Source organism: Ipomoea triloba, chromosome 1 (assembly GCF_003576645.1).
Source record: "Ipomoea triloba cultivar NCNSP0323 chromosome 1, ASM357664v1".
NCBI classification, from domain to species: Eukaryota; Viridiplantae; Streptophyta; class Magnoliopsida; order Solanales; family Convolvulaceae; genus Ipomoea; species Ipomoea triloba.
Window position 1 is genome coordinate 15,027,858 of NC_044916.1, and position 16,964 is coordinate 15,044,821.

At 35.2% G+C, this 16,964-nt stretch overlaps 3 protein-coding genes across 5 annotated transcripts; 1 reads left to right on the forward strand and 2 right to left on the reverse strand.

Annotated features, from left to right (window-relative positions):
- Nucleotides 1-1,698: 1,698 nt before the first annotated feature.
- Nucleotides 1,699-5,067, reverse strand: LOC115996957 (putative pentatricopeptide repeat-containing protein At1g12700, mitochondrial). Of its 3 annotated transcripts, none has more exons than XM_031236416.1 (5): nucleotides 3,015-5,067; nucleotides 2,822-2,895; nucleotides 2,636-2,688; nucleotides 2,310-2,440; nucleotides 1,699-2,085 (listed from the first exon to the last, which is right to left on the reverse strand). In XM_031236416.1, the coding sequence occupies exon 1, from the start codon at nucleotides 4,970-4,972 to the stop codon at nucleotides 3,068-3,070; it is 1,905 nt and encodes a 634-aa protein (XP_031092276.1). In that variant the 5' UTR covers nucleotides 4,973-5,067; the 3' UTR covers nucleotides 1,699-2,085; nucleotides 2,310-2,440; nucleotides 2,636-2,688; nucleotides 2,822-2,895; nucleotides 3,015-3,067. The 3 variants fall into 3 exon arrangements, with proteins under 3 accessions (XP_031092276.1, XP_031092264.1, XP_031092269.1); XM_031236404.1 differs by having other exon boundaries at nucleotides 2,822-2,930; XM_031236409.1 differs by having other exon boundaries at nucleotides 2,310-2,468; nucleotides 2,822-2,930.
- Nucleotides 5,068-11,552: 6,485 nt separating this feature from the next.
- On the forward strand, nucleotides 11,553-13,117 carry LOC116000861 (protein FAR1-RELATED SEQUENCE 5-like). The gene is made up of 2 exons (XM_031240756.1): nucleotides 11,553-11,602; nucleotides 11,731-13,117. The coding sequence occupies exons 1-2, from the start codon at nucleotides 11,553-11,555 to the stop codon at nucleotides 13,115-13,117; spliced, it is 1,437 nt and encodes a 478-aa protein (XP_031096616.1).
- A 2,416-nt stretch (nucleotides 13,118-15,533) lies between these two features.
- Nucleotides 15,534-16,400, reverse strand: LOC116000955. The gene is made up of 2 exons (XM_031240867.1): nucleotides 16,189-16,400; nucleotides 15,534-15,932 (listed from the first exon to the last, which is right to left on the reverse strand). Exons 1-2 carry the CDS (start codon nucleotides 16,321-16,323, stop codon nucleotides 15,534-15,536), a joined length of 534 nt encoding a protein of 177 aa, XP_031096727.1. The 5' UTR covers nucleotides 16,324-16,400.
- Nucleotides 16,401-16,964: the final 564 nt, after the last annotated feature.

Below are 16,964 nucleotides of genomic sequence, written 5' to 3' on the forward strand. Positions count from 1 at the left end.
AACGGAAAGGTTCATTATAATATATTAAAAATATATTCATTATCAACTAGGTAGTCATGACATACTGATAGGTGTCACTCATGACTTACGAGTTATTTAATAATGAGTTATTAAATATTACTCGTTGCTAGTTTGACTATGAACCTAGAAAGTCACACCTTAATGGTTCGTGGTAATGCTAAGAACTTTAAAAGAAATTGATAAAGAGTTATCGATATTGATAATACATTAATAATTGATTAACGAATTAATTCAATAATGGTTAGTGTTCACGTAGAAATCTCTGGGAGTTCTCGCGTGCCCGACCGGTGGACGGACTAGAGGCTTACTCTGCCAAAGCACGCTTCAAGGATAAAATCCTTCTAAATCCCTCTTTTACATAGAATCATAGAGAAAGTGATTTGATATTTTCGCTGCGCATGTATTTTTCTAACAGGTGAAACAAATGCTACACTTTTTACTAACAACTCCATATGGTTACATTGAAATCAAGTCTGGCAAAACACTCCCCTGTTGTGTACTACTACAAATGCATTCACAATTGAATGGAATTATATCACCAATCATTTTCCGGCTCCAACACTCTATCACTGTTATCTTACTTAATTACACAAGGCGGAAGATTTAAATGTTGGTTTCCAATGGATGCCATGTGAAAAAAAAAGTTGTGCTGGTCCAATCAGTATAAAACTCGTGAAAATGCATACCTGGCAATTATCGATACGAAATCGGACACAAAAATACCAGTGTTTATTGTTAACATGTCTCATGTCGTTACCGGATTGACCCACTAAGAATCCGTTATGTTCTCGTATATTAACGAGTTGGCCCGTTAAACCTATTAAGAACCTGGTCGTTTAACCCGTTAATATTATCATGTTAACTCACTTACATGAATCCGTTTACATAAACTCATTTATAACCCACTAAGAACTTATTGTTATTTAATATAAAGGGAAAGTTAAAAACTAAAAAAATCCTAAAGACTTACATGGGGATTTAGTTAATGCATATAAATTATATGCATGAAAGAAAATGAATGATGAGTATGTGTGGTGCACACTACCTACTCAATGAGAGCGTGCATTGTATATGCTTGCTAGGTAATGGAAGTATTGGTTAGCTAGCAATCACTTCCCTTATAATGATATTTTGAAAATTTGTAGATTCAAGACAAATCAAATTGAATGAGATGAATTTACTACATTAGGCCAAGTCACTACACGAGTTTATCTCATGCAGTTGTGCACACTAAACAGATTAAACACAGAACATAGGGTTAAGTTTTCGTGTAGACAGAGCTTCCCGTGCAGTCACTCACCATTAGATACGCATAAATGCACCACAAAATGTTCAAAAATGCACCACTAAGTATGATGGTGTATGATGCATTTCCAAACAGTATGTGGTGCATTTATGCATACTGTAACGACCCAAGCTCCAAAGCACAGCGTTTAATAAAGTGGTTAGCTATTAAGTTGGTTAGAAGAGGCTAAATGGCCATTTTACCTCTGTTAGTTAGGATCTTGTATTACTACTTAAACAAGCCTAGCTGCTGATGTACTGGTTGTTGAATAATAAATGTGTCCATCGTATCAATCCGTTTACAATTCGTGTTTGTGTTAAGAATTTCAACCTATTAACCTAAACGAACTTGTATACACGAATTGCCAAGTTATTGTGGCTAACAAGATTCTATTCTATAATATTTTGTTCTTTTATTGTGTGTAGGTATAAATGAACCTAACTATTCCTTCTTTATAGATTGTCCACATCTATTCACAAACTAGTATTGTGGTCTACTACATTACTTTTCCCAATACCAGCCTTACAAAGAACCTTACCAGGCATTTTGCTGAGCACATTGCGCGCCATCCTGCTACTGTATATATCATTACTACTTACTAGTATGCATTCTGTCACAGTGTCACACAGTGTTTTGTAATCTTCATTTATATTGTTAAGCATGCTATCATGAAATGATCTGTGGATTGTTCATACTTGCCAGGAAATGGAAATATGGAATGATAATAATATACTCATAGTTAGGAAATCGTATCCCAATACTGGCCTGCCATCTTCAATCTGAAATACACAATTTTAAAGAGAAATTATTTCATGCTGCTGTTGTCCATACACCGTAAAGGTGCAACTTAATCCTAGAATAGCTAGGTTTAACCCAAGGCTATTAAAGAGAACTAGACGAAGTGCAGTGGGATGAACTTAAACAAGCAAAGCATGCTCTCATCAGCAAGACCAATGTGTGAAAACTCACTAAGAATTGAGAAATTGCAACAGAGGAACAAAACCTTTGAATTCCAGTTTCTGGGTAATAATTGTATGCTCCAAATTATATGCTGCTGCTGCTGCATATACATCCTAAATAAGAAGCTCACAAGAACAGGCCTATTGTGTCCAAAATTCTTCCATTGGGTGCTGTCTGCATTTGTGTGATATAGCAAATTGGTCTGCATTTTATTGTTTGATTTTTGACACTAGATAGTAGGGATTCATGTTGGCTTGAGAAGCATATTTAGAATGTAAGAGGTAATTAAGCTTATTTACGAGAAGAACCTCTTTCTGCAATCATAAGTTGAAAACAGAAACAGAAAACAGAAAAAAGAAGGGAGCATACCATGTTCACAAGATTCAAGGAGTTTTGATGACATCTGAAAAGTGAGGTAACATCTACAAGAAAACAACAATAATAATCAGGTAATGCCAGTTCAAAGCTCAATCCTTTAGCAGAGAAGAAAACCTATAAATCTTACATTTTTTTGCTGTTTGGTTATATTTAGATCTAGGTGTTGGCTAAAAATACCTCAACATTTTCCATTTCAAGTTCATTTGCAGGGGATGATTTGGTTATATCCTTTACATCTTCTGATCCTGTCTCTGAACCCATATATTATTGAGAAGTTTCCAACCACCTAAGAATTCAACCCTGTCAAATTTTCAAAAGCAGAAATACTTGTACGCAGAAACTCAAAGGAAATGAATAACTACAGACTTACCTTCAATAAAATATATGGACATCATGTACAACACCAAAATACATACACTTCCACTAAGGGTTGGCCATTTTGTCATTTTCCAATGTATTTTGAATCATGTGAAGAAGAGTGGAATCTTGTCCTTCCCGCAGGATTGAATCAAGTACAATCTCGCAAGTACTATTATCAGGTGAGAATCCATACCTCAACATTTTCTGCAACAGTACAATGGCCTCACGATGCTCATGCATTTTAACAAATCCACGAACAAGAACATTGTATGCCACACTACTGGGCATGCAACCACTGTTCTCCATTTTGCTGAGGAGATGTTTTGCATCTTCTAGCAGACCTTCTTGGCAAAGTCCACTTAGCACGCAAGTATAAGTTATATCATTCGGCTGCAAACCTTTAGAACGAAGGCCATTGAATAGGTCCACTGCACTACCATGCTCTCCATCTTTGAACAGTCCGTCTATGACAATATTGTAGGACCTTATATTAGGAACCAAACCCTTATCTTCCATTACACTCAGTAGTGAAAGTGCTTGAGCTACACAATGGTTCTTACAGAAGCCGTCCAAAAGGATATTGTAGCTGACAAGACTCAGACCTTCGTTCCTAGCTTCCATCTCATTGAAAAGCTTCATGGCAGCATCGCATCTCCCTGCTTGGAATAAACCTTGCAATATAGTATTGTAGGAAACAGTGGAGGGCTTCAACCTTTCTTGGGGAAGATTTTGAAAAATTTGCAAGGCCTTGTCTATCCTCCCAATCTTGCAATATCCATTCATCAGAATGTTATAACTACGAGTATTAGGTTTGCATCCCCTACAGTTCATGGTCTTTAGGACTTCAACTGCATTTTTAATTTGTCCTTGTAAACAATATCCGTCCATCAATGCATTGTATGTAACGACATCAGGATCAACCCTGTCTTGAATCATTTCCTCTATGACTTTCACAGCATCTTCAATCCTTCCCTCCTTGCAGAAGCCATCAACCAAAATGCTGTATGTATGCACATCTAGACAAATCCTAAAGTCCACCATCTGTTTCAGCATCCCTACAGCCTCTTTCCATCGACCAAAACTGAAAAGTCCACGAATCAGTGAATTATAGGTCACAACATTGGGAGCAATGCCCTTTTTAATCATTTCAGCAAATAGCACAAGAGCATCATTCACCATTTTGTCTTTGCACAAACTGTCAATAATAGTGCTATATGCTACAACAGCAGGCTTACAATTTCCTTTCTCCTCAAACAGATGAAGTAAGTTAACAGCCATGCCAGTGGATCCTGCTTTGCAAAGGCCGTCAATTACTATTGATAACAGAAATTCATCTGGCTCACATATCTTCTCTACAAACAACTTCTGAAACAGTTTACAAGCCTCCCGAATCTTTTCTTCAAGGAACAGCCCTTTTAGTATGGTGCTGAAGACAGTAACGTTGGGCACATGACCACTCTTGAAGAAGCTTCCGAGGACTGCAAAACTCAAATCAACTCGGCGCAAACAACAAAGAGAATTGATGACAACGTTCAGTATATACTCATCGGTTTGAATGTCTAATACACGCATATTGTTGAATAAAGAAACAGCATCCAAGTAGCATTTCATCTTCACCACCGCATTCAACAGCTGCGTGAATTCAATTATAGAAGGTCGAGGTTGCATTCGAAGCATTTGATCATACAAAGCAAGGGCTTCATCGAGCTTGCTAACATACTTAAACCCAGATAGGCGATTTTGCAAATACAACTCAAGATTCATCGAAGGGGGACAAGCAACCATATCATGGCAGTTAAGAGTTTGAGAACTAAAGAAATATACCATTGCAACCAGTGGGTTGACGCTACAACGATAATACGAGAAATTCAATAGTGGAAATAGAGATGGATTACTGCCTCGGTGGTGAAAAGAATTGAAATGCCTGCGTGTGAACCCTGCTGAAGCTGAAACACAATGTCTATTCATCTTAACAAGAATTCAAAGCTAGGGTTTCGACCAGCACCCAATTCAAATATTGCAAATCATTTTCCTCTCTGTTTCAATTTTGAAACCGGCAACGAGAGATACTTTCACCTCAAATGAAGAGGGAAAAGCAATTGCATACTGTGTGTTTTTTTATATTAAAAGAATAAAAGTCAAATAAGACTTACAATTTTTTCAAAAAAAAAAAAAGACATACAACTATACATTAAACTGCAATTATTTCACTGAATTCAACAAAATTATAATTATGTTATTTTAAATTTTTAAATTCCGTAATCGACACGTCCGTATATTAACGAATAAACAAGTCATTTTAGATTAAATTGTATGAATTTACGTTGCTCATTGATTCAATTGTAATTTTTTTAGTTCAGTTGTCTAATTGTAATTTGGTGACTTCGTGTGTAGCTGGATGGTGTATTTGACACTTATTCCTTTTTTTAATTTCATTTGAAAAAATTGCACTCTTCGTCCCTAAATGATAGGGCAATTGTAGAATTCGTCTGTAAGTACTGGTCGTGCTCACTTTTAGTCTCTAAGTTATTATTGGCGTTGCATTTTTCGTCATTTCGTGCTCACTTTTCATCCCTGAGTTATACTAAAATAGCAAATTTTGTCTCTAAAATTTTATTAGTAAAGAGACGAAAAGTATAACACCATTGATAACTTAGGAACGAAAAGTGAGCATAACCAACACTTAGGGACAAATTCTGCAATTACCTTATAACTTAAGGACGAAAAGTGTAATTTTCCCATTCATTTTTAATAAAAAATTCTTAGGGCCATTTACTAAAAAAACTTAAATGGGTTGTTTGGTTGTAAAGACGGAATTAAAGGAAAAAAGAAATTGCAATTTCCCGGGAAATGGATACTATCAAATAAAGTAGAAATTCAAATTTTCATTTTTTTGTTTGCAAGAATAAAATTATTGAAAGTTTTAAATTTTGTGTTTGTATTCATGCGAATTGAAATTGAATAAATAATATAAAGACTAAAATGTCCTATTACTATATTATTCTCTCTGTCTCATTTTATCTATCATACTTACTATTCATTCGTCAAACCAACTATTTCTTCTTTTTTATTTTCTTTAGTATTATTTACTTATTTTTAAATTTGATTTTTTTTTTGTGTTTTATAGTACTTTTAGTGTAATTTCTAAATATATAAATTTTGTATACTAATACTAAATTTAATATTATAAAAAATTGAATTAAAAATAACTTCAGTCAAGCCTCGTTAACCGAACCAGACACATAAAATAGGATGAAGTGAGTAATAATAATCTTAAATAACAAGTAAGTTTGGGTCAAAATTATAATGCAATGAGGTTGTTATTTGGACATATTTGATATAAGCTTATATCAGTATAACATATTTAATAGCTTTCAAAATTTACTTAAAAACAAACAAACAAACAAACAACTTTCGAATTTTACTTAATCATGCAACATTAAACTTCACAAGTTCACATCTAAAAAACTTCATAAAAATAAAAGTACACAACTTACTTAAACATAACAAAATGTTAAACTTTTTAAATACTTACATCCAAAAAATATTATAGAAGGGTAATTTTGTATCAAGAATATCCTCTTTTTTTTTTTTTTATGTTAGAAAAGAGTTATCTTCAAAAAAAAAATGTTAGAAAAGAGTAGGGTAATTTTGTTTCAATGTTATCTTCTTCTTCTTTTTTTCTTTCTGACAAATGCGGAATTGAAATACCAAGCAAGGGGAACATGAGATTCTAATTTCATGAAAATAAGGGAATTGCAATTTTGTCCAACCAAACAAAGAAATTTGCTTATCTTCGAAATTATGTGGAAGTGAAATTCTAATTCCCTCCAACTAAACGGGTTGTAAAAGGTGGAAAATGAGAAGAAAAATATTTATTTGCACAATTTTTAAAATGAAGTAAGAAAAACATTATTGTATTTTTAAAATTCATTTCAATGAATTTTTTAAATAAGGAACCTTGAAAATCATTTTTTTGCATTTCTTTAAAAACAAATCTAGGTTAAGTTTTATTTTTCTTTTTTTTTTTCGTTTAATTAATCCTTTTTTTTATTATTTAGAACAAGACTCGATATTTTAATTATCCTTTTGTATTATTGGAATGATTTAGGTCATTGTGGCATTAATATTTTTTTGTCAGTATTTCTATAATGGTACAATTGTAAATTACTTTACAAATATTGTACTATTATTTTTTAATCAGACAAAATTGTTCTTACATCATTAAAGTTATATATATAGAAGTTTAGGATCAGTTGCGAAGGGGAGTTCTCGTGCGAAAGTGTGGGTAAATGTGGTCAATGACTCTTAAAATAAAAATTTTATACAAAAATGTGCATTTGAAGACACAAAAATATGCATTCCAATGCCAAATTGTGAACTTGAAGGAATAAAAATATGCACTTCAGGGCTAAAATTATGCACTGGCCCATAATTGTGCACTTGAAGCACAAAAATGTGCACTCGAAGGCCAAATTATGCAATTGAAGGCACAAAGATGTGCAATTGAAGCAATTTAGGGTACTAAAAAAAGGAAGTTATTCAACTTAAGTTTTATTGAAGCAATTACCCTTACAAATCGTTTATAAATCTCACAAATTTCATTAGAAATTTAGTTATACATTGTTGAAAAGAATGCAAAAGATATATAATAAATATTGGTCCATAATTGTGCACTTGAAGGCACAAAAATGTGCACTTTAAGGCCAAAGTTATGCACTCAAATGCACAAAGATGTGCAATTGAAGCAATTTATGGTACCAAAAAGTGAAGTTATTTAACGTAAGTGTTACTGAAGCAATTATCCTTACAAATCGTTCTTAAATCTCACAAATTTCATTAGAAATTTAGTTATACGTTATTGAAAAGAATGCAAAAGATAACAAACATTGACACATAATTGTGCACTTGAATGCACAAAAATGTGCACTTGAATGCACAAAAATGTGCACTTGAAGACACATAAATATGCACTCGAAGGCCAAAAGTGTGCACTCAAAGCCTCAAAGGGAGAAACTATGCACTATGACAAAACATATGCACTCGAAGAAAGGAAAAATATGCACTCGAAGAAAAAAAATGTGCATTCAAAGAAGGAAAAATTGTGCACTCGAAGACAAAGAACATCTAAACTTACCTACTCAAAATTAAAATAATGCAACCACGTGTTTTTTTAATTCTTCATAATTATGGATTGTTGATTTAGACTAGATCTATAGTTGAGATTTAACGCTATTTTTTTTTTTTACTTAAAGCTTTCCTTCGACCTTCGCATATGATCTCTTTATATATATATATATATATATATATATATATATATATATATATATATATATATGACATTGTTCCTGTGAATCCACCCGGCCTTCCCATGAGTCCTTGTGAACAATTTTGATCCATTGATCTAGACACAAATAATGGCTAGGATTTAATTGAATTTTATTTGAATTCCATTATTAGTTTAATGGGCAGGGATAGACATGTACTTGGATTGTGCTTTTAAAAGTTGAAAATTAATGCCAAAAACCTTGTGGTTAAGTCGCATCCAATGCCGATTAACACTCCCATATGGATGATGGGAGTGGGTTCGAATCTTAGTGGAGTCAACTTATTGACTCGTTGTGCTCAATAGTACTCAAACAAAAAAGTTGAAAATTAATATTTTAAGAGATTTTGCATGATTTTAGGGAGTGTCTAGCAAATCAACCGTGCGCTGATTGTCAACTCTTCCTATTTCATTACATAGTTCAGACCACTGAGAATCTAATGTAATTGTTTATTTTGTGGATGCCATCATAGTGGGTTTTGATGATTTATTCAATGAACTCGATTGTGCACCTTCCTACTCGTGTCTAAGCACCTATTTAGACTTAAATCAGAGTAATTATAGTAGAGGTGTTCGTGTGCAACTACGCTAGGCGATCTATGCACTGTCGTGACTGTGTTACTTGTGTGAATGGATTGTCTACTTCTGTGCGTTGAAGTTATTTCCATTGTGCACATTGGCAATCGTACAAGGATGTTGGGGGGGGGGGGGAGTAGCATATGCACAATAAAAGTAGGAAGAGTGCACAAATAGTATTTAAATACTCATCCCCCGAATAGTCCCGGACCACAGTGCGTCCGGTTAAGAAACATCATATTCATTCACACATGGTAGCATTGAAATGAACATAAGACCGTGGACATCATATCGGGACCAGTTATTTGCAGAATCAACCTGCTAGCACAATCATTCGCTAAGTGTTGCACATAACAAAAGAAAGAGAGTAAGCATACAACATTGGACATATCATTTAAACCAAAGCATATCCTGACCTAAATTTTCAAACAGCTTGCTATAGCATAGAAGAAGTTGTTTCATTGCACAGATCACCGAAAACACAACCATTCGTAATTACCCTAAAAATGTAGTTGCTCCCTATACAGTATAAACTTCACACAAAAACATACACTATTGCACAGAACACAGGAATCACAAAACTCAACCCTGCAATACCACACTAAAGCTTTCTGTACCCGCCACAATAACAACACACAGAATTCCAATGAGATCACTTGTTTAGGAATGTAATATATACATACATACATATATATATATATATATATATATATATATATATTTCTCATGATAAGTGTTAACTAATTTGATTCATTCATCTAATATAATCAATGGCTAAAAAATGACGGGGTCAATTTTATAAATATCAATATAAGGTAATCAACTAAGGATTTCATGGATCTATTTCTTTAATGTAACAAAACTAATTACACTAAATATGTTCTTTTTGCAACTTAGCACCAGTAACCGAATTTCACATGAGGCACTACCAACAAAAAAGAATCGGACAAGCAATGAAGACGAAGACAATGACAAACCTATCCAAAAGTGAATTAACAAAATTTAGAATAATTTCAGCCAAAAGTAGTATCTACTACCTAGTATCATACCAACCACAATAAGTATTTAGATAATTGTTTTTAGAAAAGTGTAAATTAAACATTAATTTTAATGTCAACTATAATGAATTTCTCCTATATAATCATGCATTGATATATATATATATATATATATATATATATATATATATATATATATATATATATAGAGGGTGGTTTTCAGATGCAAACCTCCCTTACCATGCAAACTTGAGAACTTGTACTAACCATAGATTTGTGGTGATCTAATGGCTTACAATTAATTAGGATAATCGCACCGTTTACTATTAAACTGAATACATAGGGGTATGTCCGGCAATGCCCTGTTCCTTTTTAATTTTAATACTATTCTATACGATCCTTCTGGTAGTTGAACTCCTATCTTTGCGGTAGTGAGTTTTGATTGGGAAACGACTACAAGAGGCCTTTTATCGTTTTCTTGGCACTGGTAAGAGTACTTCGCCACCATCCTAACGACTGCAACATCACGTACATCGTTTTCCTGCCACCAGTAAGAGAACGCCATCACCATCCTCGCCAACATGCATTCAGGTTAGTAATAGTACGTTGATTGTTGATATGTAACCATGATCTTGTTTTATTTAATAGTAGAATGGTGGTATTGTGTGAGAATGTAGTGCAACTTCACCATGCACTACTGGAACAATTAATCAGTTTATAAATACTGTGTGATTTGTTTTTCCCTTCCTTTTGGCGCTGGTTTTTTTCTCCTGCTACTACAGCAGTGCACTGCTTCAACAGTGTAGGCTTTAATTTTATTATTTGTATTTTGTTTTAATAATCGAACTTTTTGGCAGACGGGAATGCAGGAGAAACAACTCAAATTGCTGTTGAACCTTGCATAATGGAGATATCTCCAGGAAGAACCAAGTATTGGGTGCCCAATTGTGAGGGTGCATCTGTGCCACATGTTGGTCTTAAATTTAAGTCATTAGAAGAGGGTGTCCAACTGTATAGGAGTTATGCCGCCCTAAGTGGATTCGACGCCAGGCAAAGCACCGTGAAGAGAAATAGGGAAGGAGAAATAACAACAAAATATTTAGTCTGCAGCCGTGAGGGATATAAAGGTGGGGGTGTAAAGAAGCACAAAAATGGGGAAGGAGAAGATGGTGGAGGTCTTATACAACGTAGGCGACGACCCTCCAATAGGGTTGGTTGTGGTGCCAAGATAGGTTTCAGAAAGATCAACACCGGAGAGTTTTTGGTTTCTATATTTGAAAACAAGCACAACCATTATTTGACAACAGATGCATCCAAAGTATTTTTGCGTGCAAATCGAAAACTTGATATCTGGCAACAAACACTTATTGCCAACTGTGCAAAGGCAAATATAGGACCCACGCGAACATTTAGACTTTGCAAAGAGGTGGCTGGTAGGTATGATAACGTGGGGGCAACAAGCATGGAGTTCTGTAACTTCAAGCGTGACTTACAAGCATATATTGAGGGTGGAGATGCACAAATAGTTATCTAGAAACTTCGCAACAAGAAAGAGTTGAATGCTGATTTTTTTTACAACTACTACCTTGACGAGGAAAACAGGCTTGCACGACTATTTTGGTCTGACCCCATTTCACGGCAAAACTACATGCATTTCGGAGATGTTGTATCATTTGATGCAACATACGGTACTAACAAGTACGTGTTTAATATTATAGTTCCAAAGCATTAGTTGATATGAGCATCGTGTGTTTGTTTTGATAATCTGGGCATCACAATTAATTTCGTTTGTTGTGCATTAATAAGTTGAGTTATGGTGATCGCAGGTATAACTTGGTTTTTGTGCCGTTCACGGGGGTTGACAATCACAAAAGATGCGTCACATTTGCTGCAGGATTGCTCACAAAGGAAGACATAGATTCATACACATGGTTGTTAGACAATTTCAAGGCCGCAATGGGTAACCCACCACTTTATATTGTTACAGATCAAGACCTAGCTATGAGGACTGCAATTCCTAAGGTTTTTAATGAATGCCGCCACCGTTTCTGCATGTGGCATATCATGACAAAAGTGAGTGAAAAAGTGGGGCCTGAACTAGCAAAAGACGAGGTATTTCGGAAGAAGTTAAATAAGATTGTTTGGAACGAGGTAATATCCGTTGAGGACTTTGAAGCTCAATGGAAAACACTAATGGAAGAGTACAAGCTGGCCAACAACCAATGGCTATGTCATTTATTTGAGCTCAGGAAATTTTGGATTCCAGCATATTTTGGAGATGTGTTCATGGGTGGGTTGATCCGTACTACATCACGATCTGAAGCAGAGAAAAGTGCGTTTGGAAAATTCACATCCCCAAACGCTAGTCTAGTGGAGTTTTATTTCCAGTACGAGAGTGCAATAGACGCACAACGACATAGTGATGCTAAACGAAATGCTCAATGTGAGGGTTACTTCCCTGATTACGAGACACCATTACTACTTGAACGACACGCGGCTACAGTGTACACTATTACGATTTTCTACGAGGTTCAAAAAGAAATAATTGCGGGGTGCTTCTACTGTCAAATAGTTGAGATTCGCAAAGATGGAGACTCTACCTGGTACGACATTAAAGAGGAATGCAACCGAATTTTCTGTGTGAAACATAGTCCAGCAGATAATAGTGTTTTATGCAGCTGTGGATTATTCAATCGTTTGGGTATGGTTTGCAGACACATGTTCTTGGTCTTCAAAGATGCACGGCTAGAGTGCATCCCTAACCAGTATGTGGTGCCTAGGTGGACTAAACTATCTTGCATGGAGCATCTAACCACAAGGGAGCAACATACCTCAAGGGATTCATCCACAAAATTATTAATGAAAAAAATGTGGTCAGATATTTATTCATGTATTGGGTTAGTTGGTGGTGACTCGGACCGATTGGAACGCATGACGCAGGTAATTAAGGGGTTGAAAGAAGAATTCACACAGGACGGAGCAACTCAGGAACTTGCAAAGGGCAACAAAGGTGTTATAGAGGCATTCTGTGAGACACGTGCACCAGACATCGTGACCATAAAACCCCCATTGAAGGTCAAAAATAAAGGTAGTGGAAGACGTATCAAGAGCAATAGAGAGAAAGGAATCGAAAAGTCAAAGAAGCCGAAGCGACTGTGTAGATCGTGTAACCAATTTGCCCGGCACGATAGCCGAAACTGTCCAACGGGTTAAAGTGGTGTGTATGTGCATACTCACCAGCATATGATAATCATCCTAGTTAACTGGTTCAGACTATATTAAACAATAAATACAAATGAAATGTGTACTTTTTTTTTACTAGCCTATATAGCATTTTTAGTTTTTTCTTGGATAAACACATGCAGAGACCATTGTTGAATTTCTTCATATGTTAATTATTTCATATGATGCCTTGCATTTGTTCAACTATTTAAGTGATTGCAAGTCCCCTAGCTCTCATCACACTTAAATTAAATTTGGCAAAAAATAAAAATAAAAACCATGCACGAAGTAAAAAAATAAATAAATAAATTATGTATAATATAATATAATATTCATAACCCATAAGATCAAAAGCAAATAAATAAAAATCCAAGGATCTTAGGACTGGTTCAGAGTATATTAAACAATAAATAAAAATGAATTGTGTATTTTTTTTTACTAGCCTATATAGCATTTGTAGTTTTTTTTTCTTGGGTAAACACATGCAGATGCGCATTTGTAGTTTTTTTTTCTTGGGTAAACACATGCAGATGCGATTGCTTATTATTTCTTTAGAAGTTAATTATTTCATATGATGCTTGCATTTCTTAAAGTACTTAAGTGATTCCAAGTTCTCTAGCTCTCATCACACTTAAATTAAATTTCGCAAAAAAATAAAAACCATGCACGAAGTAAAAAAAAATAAAATTATGTATATAATATAATATAATATTCATAACTCATAAGATCAAAAGCAAATAAATAAAAACCCAAGGATCTTAGGACTGGTTCAGACTATACTAAACAATAAATAAAAATGAAAAACACAAACCCTGAATGCACACTGTAATTATTCAAAACACATTAAGATGATTAAAAACACAATAGAATGATTCCAAAATCTACAGTGCAAACAACTGCACGTGCCTCCAAAATAAAGGTGCAAATCATTAACACCCATAAATCGTGTCCTAGTCTAAACATAATAATAATGCTGAACTACATAGCAATTCCCCAAAAAGCATCCCACCCCATAGCCTCCAACTGTTCTGATTCCACTAGGAAGCATTGCCCGATCTTAAACGCCCATACTGTGCAACACGCGTGGAAATTGCATCCTTGTGCACATTTTTTGCTGACATAATAATGTTGTGCATGTATCGCTTCCGAAGATTTAGAATCTGCCATGTATCCCCTTTTACCAACCCATAGTCCAATTCAGCACACCGTTGTCCAGTGAACAACTCCATATGACACATGGTATAAATTCCAGAGTCATGCTTATTAGATGTGACCTGCCAACCCATCTGCAACCTCTTGGGTTCCAAGTTTCGGACCAAAACAGCACGAAAGGGGTGGCCATTGAGCTCTAGGAACGAGGCAAGCAAGTCAATCTGCAAAGATAACCAAACACATGCATTTTATAACATACCAGTGTATAAATTCCATTCTCCAACATGCACCCCACACTAGAAGAGCACGACTATAAGAAATACCAGATTATCAGGTGTTTTCCCTTATCTCTGTTTGTTAGACAACCGAGACGAGCAGTTATCTATAATATCAAACCTTCGATTCTTTGTGCAGACGATCATAACATAATAGTGTCCACGGTCAATAATGGGGAAAACAAACTGCGAGTGAGAAAACATTAATCTTAACAAAGCAATGTTGCAAACCATCCAGAATGCATGGATGTGCACTCACCTGTTACGTGTGGTAAACTTACCAAGTCTATACAACTCCAACCAACATATTTTGATGACCGGAGATCTGCATTAAGGCGTTTCGAGAACCAGTTTAGCCTTTCGTCACGGTCAGCAGTAGCAGAGATCACCGTGCCTTGCTGTTTCCACAAAAACCACGTTTGTAAGGTGAACCATATAGAACTTTAATCGGTAGTTCTGTTTTTTATAAGAACGTACCGTAGTGGATAACGATGCAAACAAGCGCGACGGCATGCCCCACCTCCTTGTTTCTACCGGTGCATTCAACAGACTAGACCATGCATCAACGACTGCAGCAGAAACATGTGTGCCCTGTTGCAAAGTCCGAAAGTCCCGCCATAGTGCATTCTGTCCATGGTACGAGAACAATACCTCACCACTGGGAAAGTAAACACCCTCCCATGGTTAGTGGTTCCACAAATAGAAATACAAGTGCAATGCATTCCAAAATACACTTACAAATCAGCCTGGAGTTGTCAAAAATCCAATCCCATAGGACGGTACACACTTCAACTAGCGTAGAGCTCAAATAACCCGTGAGCATTTGGGGGCTGGTGTTCAACGGTGATTTTCCCTTACGGTCACAAGGTACCAACTTTAATTCCCCCGACAATGCACTATGTGAGCCCCCCAAACGAATGGTAGTCTGCAATAAGATCATTGTCACTAATCTGTGTTTTGAACCCCAACAAATACATTGTTTAAGTTTTGTGATTAACCTGTGGTGGAGGGGTAACATACCCCCTTGCAATGGTCGAAACGTCAGCACAATTGAAGTTTGTCTGTTCCTGCGATAACCCTAAGCTAAAAGTAGGAGCGTCCATCAATGACTTCCCCCTTTGCGCAGCCTGTTCAGCTTGCTCTAGCGCTAGTATATTATCTGGGTTATCCCAAAAATCATCATCGAATTGGTCAGATGTTAGGCTAGGATCATGTGCTACTCCAGGCTTCAAAGCCATTAAATTCTGGGCATTCTCAAACACAGAATGGAATAACTCAGAATCTTGAGCTAGTTTTGGTGATTGATGCACTAGCTCAATAATGTCTTGGACTGCTGAATGAAGAATTGTTTTTTTCTCCTCCAACCTGTCAACAAGAGACTAACAACACAGAGGAATGCATGTTAAACCCAACTTTGTAAGACAAAGTAATGTATAATAAACCGTAGTCATATAAGAGTAGTGGTTTTAGAGTAATTGCACTAATCTCAAGTGTTGTACTATTCTGCACGTAGATAGTTCCCATCTTTGATTACTAACAACAACTTGAACTGGTCAGCATAAATTCTTTAATCTGAAAAAAAAAAAACTAAAAATAATACAACACGAAACTTGCACTAGTGCTCTATTACAATACCTTTGATCTGTTGCCCACGATAAGCTGTTGACCAATAGACACACCAGGGTTGTTCTCCTGGCAAAGTGGTGCATCCAACCGCCCAAGTCCAAAGCCACCATAAGTAATCTCCAAGGATTCCCTTGCCTTTAACATCTTCGTCGACCATCCCTTCAAAGACGGCACAACCCTTTGAACGTCACGCTTGCCTATTACTAACCTGTCAACATACAGTAACTGGGAGGGGGGNTATATATATATATATATATATATATATGTATATATATATATATATATATATATACACATATATACACACACACACACACACACTAGTTTTTCTTATGCGCGATGCGCAAAAAATAGATGCTCAATATTAGTATTTTGTATTAAAATTTTAAATTTGTTTAAATTTTAATATAGTAAATAATAATAATAATAATAATGTAAAATATTTTTATAAATTGAATATTTATATTTTAAAAAAATTAACTAACATATAACTCTAATATTTAATGTGTATATTATTATTATTATTATTATTATTATTATTATTATTATTTTATTATTATTATTATTGAAGAAGATAAGAAAATATATGGTGGGGGCATGTGCATAGTAACAATAGTGGAAAAGATAACGAAAGTTATAACGGTAGGGATATATTTGTCCAAAATATTATTGTAACACCCCCAAAAACGGCCTATTTTTTTTCTCATTTTCACCAATTAATAAGTAATTCTTAAAACATAATTCGAAATGCGGAAGCTTACAAACTTTATTGAGGGTACTACCAC

Coding starts and splice junctions, on each gene's coding strand:
- LOC116000861 (XM_031240756.1), top strand. CDS start 11,553: ATGCATTTCGGAGATGTTGTATCATTTGATGCAACATACGGTACTAAC. Junction 11,603..11,730: donor GCAACATACGGTACTAACAA/GTACGTGTTTAA, acceptor TGGTGATCGCAG/GTATAACTTGGTTTTTGTGC.
- LOC116000955 (XM_031240867.1), bottom strand. CDS start 16,323: ATGTTAAAGGCAAGGGAATCCTTGGAGATTACTTATGGTGGCTTTGGA. Junction 15,933..16,188: donor TCGTGGGCAACAGATCAAAG/GTATTGTAATAG, acceptor CTGTGTTGTTAG/TCTCTTGTTGACAGGTTGGA.
- LOC115996957 (XM_031236416.1), bottom strand. CDS start 4,972: ATGAATAGACATTGTGTTTCAGCTTCAGCAGGGTTCACACGCAGGCAT.